The 10,000-nt window shown below is 38.9% G+C and overlaps 1 protein-coding gene across 1 annotated transcript in view; it reads right to left on the reverse strand.

The window, feature by feature from the left end:
* Positions 1-10,000, reverse strand: part of rrn3 (RRN3 homolog, RNA polymerase I transcription factor) — a 23,272-nt gene that overhangs the window by 6,616 nt on the left and 6,656 nt on the right. The window contains exons 7-15 of the mRNA XM_040117885.1: positions 7,867-7,936; positions 7,170-7,268; positions 6,616-6,711; positions 5,240-5,363; positions 4,841-4,971; positions 2,441-2,571; positions 2,090-2,277; positions 1,771-1,879; positions 48-200 (exon numbers count right to left, since the gene is read on the reverse strand). Coding sequence (XP_039973819.1) covers positions 48-200; positions 1,771-1,879; positions 2,090-2,277; positions 2,441-2,571; positions 4,841-4,971; positions 5,240-5,363; positions 6,616-6,711; positions 7,170-7,268; positions 7,867-7,936 — 1,101 coding nt within the window. The remainder of the gene's footprint in view (positions 1-47; positions 201-1,770; positions 1,880-2,089; positions 2,278-2,440; positions 2,572-4,840; positions 4,972-5,239; positions 5,364-6,615; positions 6,712-7,169; positions 7,269-7,866; positions 7,937-10,000) is intronic.

A 10,000-nucleotide genomic window follows, 5' to 3' on the forward strand; every position in this document is an offset into this window, starting at 1 on the left:
GTTTTCCCAAAACATTTCACTACAGAGAAGTCAGTGAGTAAGTGTACCTCTTGAGCAGGTAGGGGTCAAATGGGAAGAAGCTGTCGAGAGGGTTGGTGTTGGTTGTCACACACTCTCCTCCTGCAGAGCTGCGGACTACCGGAAGCACGTGGCGGTTGTTCCTTTCTATGATGGTGTAGCAGAACACGACCTGATACTTCCTGCAACAAAACACAAATCCATTGCTGTGGATGACCAGGAGGGAAAGCGCCAGCAGCATTTTCATTATTGACTGTGGGGGCATGTTGATGCAGAGCTGTAGTTTACTTCATACTATGTTTTATTTGATGACTTAATTATCTCCTTCATAAAATGGTTCAACACTGCAGTCTATCAGCCACTTCGTGGTCCATTAAAACATGATGCTTGTTATAATTTAAACAATTAAGTGAGTGTATAATGTGTCTGCCTTTCTTTGCAGGAGAGTTCATATAGCACTTCCATGGTTATACAAGTGTTTGCAAGTCTTTGTGTCATCTGGCAGTTGAAAATGGTGACTGGAGGCAGTAACAAGTGCGGTTATTGTGGGGGTAAAAATAATGTTGATAAGGGACAATAACTATCAATTACATTAAAATTAACATTAAATTTAGGTATTTGGGCAAACTAAAAAAAAAAACAGGTATCTATGTTTCTTTTTAAAACGTGTATTATTTAAAGCCAAGATTACAAGGGTGGAAAGTAGATGAGTGTATATACTCAAGTCCTTTTCCTAAGTACAATTTTGAGGTACTTTACTTGAGTATTTCCATTTTATACTATTTGTACTTCTACTCCACTACATTTAAATATTGTACTTTTTACACCACTACATTTATTTGACAGCGGTAGCTAAATTTTATATAGAAAACATAGGATAAGTTTATAAAATACAACACATTGTTGAAGATTAAACTAGTGTTTCCCAACCTTTTTGACTCTTACAAAAAAAACGCTGTGTTTAGTTCGGGCCCCTTGTCAAGTTTCAGATGTCTATGAGTTGTCCACCAAAGACACATTTCCCCTTTAAACGTCTAATATGGTTTCATTTCAATAACTGTTCAAGGCGTAAAGGAAGGAAAGGTGACAAATATTTCACAAAAAGAAAATATATGAGATAATTCTAGAATATGACTACAGACTGTATATCGGAAACCTAGTTTTTTCTTCTTTCCTACCTCATTAATCATTTTATGACTCCCTCAGGATTTATCTAGTAACCTTTTGGAGGGGCCCAACCTCTAGGTTGGGAATCGCTAGACTAAATTAACTAACTAACTGTATATAAAGTAATTAAAACCAGCTCCACCTCTAGCAGCTAAGACAGTAAAACTCAGCTGAAGCATCGATTTATCAGTATTAACAATCTAATAATGTCATATAGTGTAATATCAGTTACAGGACCTTTTACTGCACAGTGAGTACTTTAACTTTATTACTTGAGTGCATTTTGCTGATGATACTTTGTACTTTTACTTCAGTAGGATTTAATGCAGAACTTTTACTTGAAGTGGCATACTTTTACATTGTGTTATCAGTACTTCTTCCACCACTGTCAGCTGGATACATCAGAACGTTCAGAAAAATACAACATTACTTGTTGCAATAAACACTTGGTTGTTGATAAAGACGGCACTGGCAGGATGTAAATCTTTAATTACAATTAGAATTACACCCACTCAGCATAGTTCATGCTAAATGTCAGCAAAGATGACTGGAGCCAATGACAAAGCAGGGACAGGGTGTGTATACCTGGTTATGGCAGCAAACATGCTGGTGACTGAAGGCAGGCACACTTTGAGAGGGTTCAGCTGACACATCACCAACCGCTCCAGGTTTAGACTCCGCAGGTACTCTAGACCTGACATGCATGCGCGCACGCACCCACACGCACACGCATAAAAAGACAAGAGTGAATCTGGACTCATTCAGCTGTTACAATGGTGTTACAAAAATAAATTTGATGGTTGGCTGTTATTATTTGATGTGGATTTGCTGCAATGTTCTCCATTTTGGGCTGTTGGCAGGAAAGAGTAGCAATTTGAAAACAGTTCAGAGGTGTGTCTTGTACCTTTCTTCAAGTTGCCCTCCAGCATGGCTCTGTGCCTGAAGATGAGTGTGTAGAAGACGGCCTGGCAGGCAGAGTAGAATGGCCCATGCAAGCTGATGTCACAGCAGGCCTGTCTGCCGCTGCTATCCTGGCTGTCAATGTAGCAATGGATCCAGGAGAGCAGCAGGTCCAGACAGGCCCGCACAGTGCTGTAGGAGGGGGGATGACAGAGAGGAGGAGGACACTGGATTAGAACAACAGCTGGATAATCATGGACATTTGGACAAGGAGGAATAAACTAATTGCTCTTGCTTTCAGCTGCCTTTGTGTCTTCTTAAAGTTCTGTTAAGCAGAAGCTACACATGAACTCACGGCACAGGGATGAATTTGGCTCGGGCCAGGAAGCTTCCCAGGAATCCAGCAGCAGCCTGGCGGAGGACAGCAGGCTGAGAGGGGCTCTGCAGAATCTTCCACAGGTGATCCAGGAAGGCCTCCGCCAGGGCCTGAGAAGAGATAACAGGACATACAATACATACAGGACTCCTGAAATGCTTTATCTCACAAGGAGTAAATCCAGTAAATCAAAGTAGGTGCAACACCTAAATAAAGAAGACTTTATCTTCAAAAAGAAAGAATCTGTTTTCTTATATGCAGAAGGAAAAGCAGCACAGGTGATTTAGAATTAGGCACTTTACACTTGATCATGGGTAAATATCCAGTGCAGTCTTTGAGTATTTGGCAAGTGACAAAAATCATAAAGTATACTTTTCTCCCTTTTGGCTACTGATTTTTTTCTCAAAGAGAGCAAAAGACTTTAAAAGCAGATATGTATGCGGTAGAAGAATAACATGCCATTTAATTTGAGTTGGACGTTAAAGCAGCATAAATTGATTTTTTTTTGTCCACTTTGGGGCACTGGAACAAGCTTTAAAATATTATTTAAATAATTATCACCTTATAAAGTCATTATGGTGAACATATTCATCATAAACAGCTGCCTTTATACAGTGTGCAAAACACAGAGCAACATTATCATTCATTTGTATTTGTGTGTGTGTGTATGTGTGTGTGTGTGTGTGTGTGTGTATCCATTTGATGAACTTAAGTCCAACATCCACTCTCCTGCTGGAAACGAGTTTGATGAGAGCTGAGTTTGCCAGTAAACAAAAAACAAAGAGCTAAAAGCGGCTAAACAGTGTTGTAGAGCTGAAGGGAACTGCAGAGTTGGTGATAATTCTCTGTGGGTTTTTTCACTACAAGTGACATCTTTCCAGTTAAAAATAGTCATTTTATCCGTTGTTAAAATAAAAATATTAACTGGTGCAGCTTTGAGGGTGTTTGGGGGTTTTTACATCCATATTTAATGAACAGGACCGTTATCCTGAACACACAGACAAGAAAACCAAGGTGTTTCTTTGTGGTTGAAATTATTGGCACACATGAATTTTAAGTACAGAATTTAGAATATCTTCAGAAATAAATGCAAATTAACCAATTTTGTAGAATCAAAATATTTTAATAAAATGTCCAAGGTTACTTAACAAAAGATAATTAAAAAAACAAAAGTTGCTTAATAGCGAAATAAAACAAACACAAAATGTACCCCAGAAAAAATTGGCAGCCTGGGTTGTCCTGCAGAGAAACCCAAGACCTTGTCAGACCTACTTTTTTGACACTGGGTAATCCATTTCACTCTAAAATGCCTTGGTAATCTTCTGATTTTGTCATTCCTTTGATATATTCAATGTGTCCAGTACCAGAGGTAGCAAAGCAGCCCCACAGCATGATAAAATCTCCACGATGTTTTACTGAAGGTAGAGTGGTCTCTTCCTTATGAGCTTCATTTCGTCACCTATAAACAAAAGAAGAACTGTATTCCCAAAGAGCTCTACTCTTGTTTCGTCTGTCCGTAGACGATTATCCCAGAAAGACTGTGGCCTACCTATGAAAGTTTTTGCAAACATTAGTTTTGCCTTTTTGTGCCTTTCTTTCAATATAGGTGTCCTCCTTGACCTTCACCCATGAAGCCCTACTTGCTTTAGTATGCAGTGTATGGTACGGGCTGAAACCAACACTCCAAACTGCTCTAGCTCAGCCTGAAGCTCTTTAGATGTCTTGTGTGTTGTTTTTGCCACAATCTGCATCAACCTTCACAAACGTCTCTCATTGAGTTTCTTATTAGAACCATGTACTGGAAGCATTTTGACAGATTTATGACTGTGAAACTTCTTAATAACATTACAATCTTGAAACAGGGATTTCGAGATCTTTGGCGAGTGCCTTGTAGCCTTTGTAATATTTTTTTTTTTTGATAATAGCATTTCTGATGCTCTCAGACAGCTCTCGTCTCAGCCATTGGGAAAAAGAAACTGGAAACAATCCGCCCCTTTTCATGCAGTAAAACCGTCATTAACTGGTTAATTCAGAACATGTTAACACTTAAAAATGAGGCACAGGAGAGTCTTAATTTGTTTTTCATTTTGTTTGCTGTCAACTTAAATTCATCAAAAGGATGCCAGTAATTGTGTCAAGCGTACATTTTATGTCTGTATTTTTTTATTTCGCTATATGAAAGCAATTTTTTGTCGCAGTTGCTCAGTAACTTTGGGCATTTTATTAAATATTCTGATTATACAAAATTGGTTAATTTGCATTTATTTTTGGAGATATTCTAAATTCTGTACTTAAAATTCAGGGTGCCAATAAATTCGACCAGGGTGGTACATATTAATGTTCCCATTATTACACATACACAGTGTAGGGAGTACTGACCAGTCTGAAGCTGCAGAGGTAAAAGAGTGTGTACTGGACGTGACAGGAAGCATGTGTTGGCAGAATCAGCTTGTTAAACACACTCAACAAATCTCGGTACAGTTCCTTAGTCCTTTCTGCATGAAGAGAGCCTAAGAGAGAAAACAAAGCACTGAAGACCACTGATGACACACTTTACAGCCAAAAACATTCCTTTTACAAGGATGCAAACGCATATAAGTAAACAAAGTAAATTTGAAATTTTCTCGGATTCAAAAATGTCTTGTGTAAAATTCTTTTAGATATGTTTTACTTGGCCAGAGCCTCCCTAAAGCCTACCCCCAGATACTGGTCAGTCTCATATTGAGAAATTTGGGCTAAACACTGGTCCTCAATGTAAAAGCTGTGTTGTTCATCTACCGCTGACATGGCAGACGTCCTTGATATAAGCCATCATCACAGCCATGAGAGTGTCCAGCCTCTCAGCCACTGGATGGGCCATTACAGTTGTCCTGGATGGCTGATCTGCTGCCACATCCTCATCCTGAGACACACACACAAAGATGAGAGAGAGGGGCTGTCAGGGCAGGAGGAGAGAGTGAAGGAAACTGTCTTTTTTCTGAGCAAATTCAGAAAAGGGGGGGTCACAACCCCCCATTTTTACAACTTTGAACTTGCCCAACCTAATGAAGGTTGCTTCATTAGGTCTAATTTATTTGAGGTTTATAAACGTGGCATATCATCTAAAAATGGTAGTTTAACTACCATTGTCTACAGTCTACTTTTGTGCTTAACGCTCGAGGCTTTCAGTGTATATTTTTGTGCTGGGATCACCGGTTGATATAGTTCTATTTTCAGAAATCATATGAATATGGGCATGTGCACACTGGTCGGCTCTGAGTCTGCTGTGTTCATTTAGGCTAATAAGGCTAGCAGGTAGAGTGCACTCAGTGCACTGTGGCCTTTTTTTTGCATATTTCAGTCGACCAAGATTTTCTTTGGTTGACTACTACCTACTACTACATACATGCTATACGTTATTTATTGACATACAATTTATTCTAATGCAACTACACAATTTCAAGTCATCTAACCGCCAGATAAATTGTTTGATACCAGACACTTTTTCTTTTTGTCTCACCTTCACTGACATTTCAATCTCCTTTTGCAACTACACTTCACAAGAGATATTTCAGTCATTTTCAGCACTTCAAAAGACATATTTTTTAGTTTTTACACTGTACCAGGCTAGTCTGTTAATGGTCTGAATGTGTAAAAGGAACTGACAATTCCCGCTCCTTTTACCGCTTTCACTTCAACCAACATTTCAACTATTCTTTTTAGTGCTTTAACTTTAACTCACTCTTCCACTTCTTATATATTTTCAACTACGCTCAGCATTGCACTGAAACTCAACTCTTTTCAACACTTCCATTTCAAATTCCTTTAGTACCTCTGTTTCAATTGCAATTTAAAATTCAGTGTTTCAACTACAGTTATCACTTATTTTGCTTTGCTTTCATATTTTCTATTCAGAACGTTTCTATTCATTCAGGTTATTTATTATCATACAATTTATTCTTTAACATCTAGTTTATACTCTCATGGTGTAAATGCCAGATGCATTATGCTTGATGGCAGCCAATTTTTCCATTCTCTATTTATAAACTATTTTATCTGCGATAAACCTTAACCTGAATATCATTTGCTGCTGTTACAAAGACCTAAGTTCTAACAGGGAACATTTCAAAGTAAAAATCTCCCAGAGGTATCAGCAAACCAGTGCTGTCTGTTACCATGTCAAAGAGTCCCTCTTCAGTCTGCTCCTCTGCCCTCTGGTTCTGCACTATGTTCTCCTCTGCCTCCTCAATGTCTGACCGGGATGCACTCACCTGAAATATACCACACACACTGTTACAGACTGAAGAAGACAGACACCTCACTATTTTCCAGTGCATGTCCTTATGTATGTAGACCAATGTAACAACTAAATTTTACAGACTCTTTTTTTGATGAAATAATGTGCAAATTCAATTAGCAACTGAAGCAGAGCATGAGAAAAAATATGTATGAAGTTTAGGTCTGCATGTCTGGGCTGAGTCAAAAGCAGATAAAAAAAACAGGACATGCTTCTTACAATAACTTAAAGGTCTGTGATAGTCTTTGCAGACATTTTTATTACTATAGTTGGGTGTGAACAGGCCTCCAGAGAAACCATATCCACCTTCCACAGAGTCCCTTTTACTTTCAAAGTTAAATATAAAACTGACCCCCCCCCCTTTCTACTCCATAAAGCACTTTGGATCAGTTGTGTTTGGTTTTAAGTATAATTATTTAGAGGTGAACTCACATCCAGTTTGAGCATCTTTCCAATGATCAGCTCCAGTATGTCTCGTCGAATGGATGGTATATACACTGTCACTCGCAGGAGGTTGTGGACATAACACTCCTGTAAAGAACAACAAGATATCAATCACCAAAATACCATGTTGCTAATGAAAGTTTTAGCAGACCCTAACTGTGTTTAATACAATGTGTTCAGACAAGAGTTACGTATACAAAACAATGTTCATGACACATTATACCTTACAATATTCAAGTATATATAATGTGTATCAGCTGCAGTAGCAAAGCAAGTTTTTCATAGATGAAAAGGATGTGTTTGTGATAACATAGTTAAGTGACCAAGTGATCATTTTACCACTTCCACAGGTTGTTTGAGGCTTCTGATCAGTGTTATACTGATTATAGCCAACACCAGAAGAAACTAATCAGATTCCCCTCACTTTTTCTAATAATGGCTGAACCTCTTTACTGCCTCTCCACGGGCTAACAAGTCAATTTCCTGATGTCAGTGAAGTCATGATGTTTTCTCGCTGATTAGGTTATCTATATTCATTCATACACTACTTGCTGCTGTTTGATGCCACTGAAATGAAAAATATACCCAGGTCTCTATCAAGTTTGATGTGGTACAACAACCACAAAAATCCTATAAGTGATTTGACAGCCCTGTGTGATCTGCATCATTATCAGTTGTCCCTTACCAGGGTTCTCGGGGATTTCTGTACAAAAGGGAAGTTCTCTTGCAGAATGGGCATCAGAAAGCGACTTGTGCTGAAAGAAGACGACAAACCTTCACAGTACAGTACATATAAAAGTAGAACATTAAAGTAGTATTTCTAAAAATCTGAGTTATCTGTACACAATGATGCATACTTGTGCTATATTTTCAAATAAGCACAGTTTTACAGTATATTTAATCAGAATTAGTTACATATACATACATATCTCTGCCACTCGCTCTCTGTATAGTACATTGATAAACTGATACCAGCGCTGTCTGCCTTTTAGTTTAAACATATGAGTGCAAGGACTTTGCATTTACTTGTCTATTTATTTTGATCCCCATTAGCTGTCACCAGTACAACAGCGACTAAAGCAATTTCATGTAAATTTGTAAATCATTCTTGGAGAGTGAAAATAAAATTACATACATACAGTGCATTCAGGAAGTATTCAGACCCCATCACTTCTTTCACATTTTGTTGTGTTGCAGCCTAATGCTAAAATCATTTAAATTCATTTTCCCTCATCAATCTACACTCAATAACCCATAATGACAGCGTGAAAACAGAATTTTAGAACTTTTTACAAATTTATTAAAAAATTAAAAACTGAAATATTACACTGACATAAATATTCAGACCCTTTGCTATGTCACTTGTGATTTAGCTGTTTGCTAGATGTTTCTACACCTTGATTGCAGTCCAACTGTGGTAAATTCAATTGATTGGACATGATTGGGAAATGCACACAAGGCATGCAATATGCATTGTCAGCACACAGCTGACAACTCATAGCAAAAACTAAGCCATGAGGTCGAAAGAACTGCCTGCAGAGCTCAGGATCTGCAGGCAGTTCTTGTCAGGATTGTGTCGAGGCACATATCTGGGGAGGGCTACAAAAACTTTCTGCTCCATTGAGAGTTCCCAAGAGCACAGGGGCCTCCATAATTCTTCTATGTAAGAAATTTGGAACAGCCAGGACACCTTCTAGAGCCAGTCGCCTGGCCAAATTGGGCAATCAGGGAGAAGGGCCTTGGTAAGAGAGGTGACAAAGAACCCAATGGTCACTTTGGCTGAGCTCTACAGACCCTATGTGGAGATGGGAGAAACTTCCAGAGGACAACCATCACTGCTGCACTCCATGGAAGCCCAGACAGAAGCCTCTCCTCGGTCAAAGAGACATGACTGCCTGCTTGGAGTTTGCAAAAAAGCACCTAAAGGACTCTCAGACTGTGAGAAACAAGATTGTCTGGTCTGATGAAAACAAGATTTAACTGTTTGGCCTCAATTCTAACCATCATGTCTAGAGGAAACCAGGCACCGCTCATTACCTGCCGAATACCATCCCAATGGTGAAGCATGGTGGTGACAGCATCATGCTGTGGGGGTGATTTTCAGTGGCAGAGACAGAGACTGGTCAGGGTTGAGGGAAAGCTGAACAGAGGAAAGTACCCAGATATCCTTAATGAAAACCTGGTCCAGAGTGCTCAGCACCTCAGACTGGGCCGAAGGTTCACCTTCAAACAGAACAATGACCCTAAGCACACAGCCAACACAACTCAGGAGTGGCTTAGGGACAACTCTGTGAATGTCCTTGATTGGCTCAGCCAGAGCCCTGGATTGAACCCAATTGAACAAATCTGGCGAAACCTCAAAACGGCTGTCCACCAACAGTCCCCATCCAACCAGTTTGAAAGGAACTGCAAGGAAGAATGGCAGAAAATCCCCAAATCCAGGTGTGCAAAGCTTGTTGCGCCATACCCAATAATAGTTGAGGTGGTAATCGCTGCCAAAGATGCTTCAACTAAGTACTGAGTAAAGGGTCGGAATACTTATGTCATATTAAGTTATGGATATTTCATTTTTTCTTTTAATAAATTCGCGAAAATTTCTAAAATTCTTTTTTCGCATTTACATTATTGGATATTGAGTGTAGACTTAGAATTAATTTAAATTATTTTAGCATAAGACTGCAACAGAACAAAATGTGAAAAAAGTTAAGGGGTCAGAATACTTTCTGAATGCACCGTATATTTACAGTATATACATATGCCCATATGCTCAATTGTCAGTTTATTATCTACAACGAAGTGCTTGCTCATGGTGGGAACTG

Source organism: Xiphias gladius, chromosome 3 (assembly GCF_016859285.1).
Source record: "Xiphias gladius isolate SHS-SW01 ecotype Sanya breed wild chromosome 3, ASM1685928v1, whole genome shotgun sequence".
In the NCBI taxonomy this organism is placed as follows: domain Eukaryota; kingdom Metazoa; phylum Chordata; class Actinopteri; order Istiophoriformes; family Xiphiidae; genus Xiphias; species Xiphias gladius.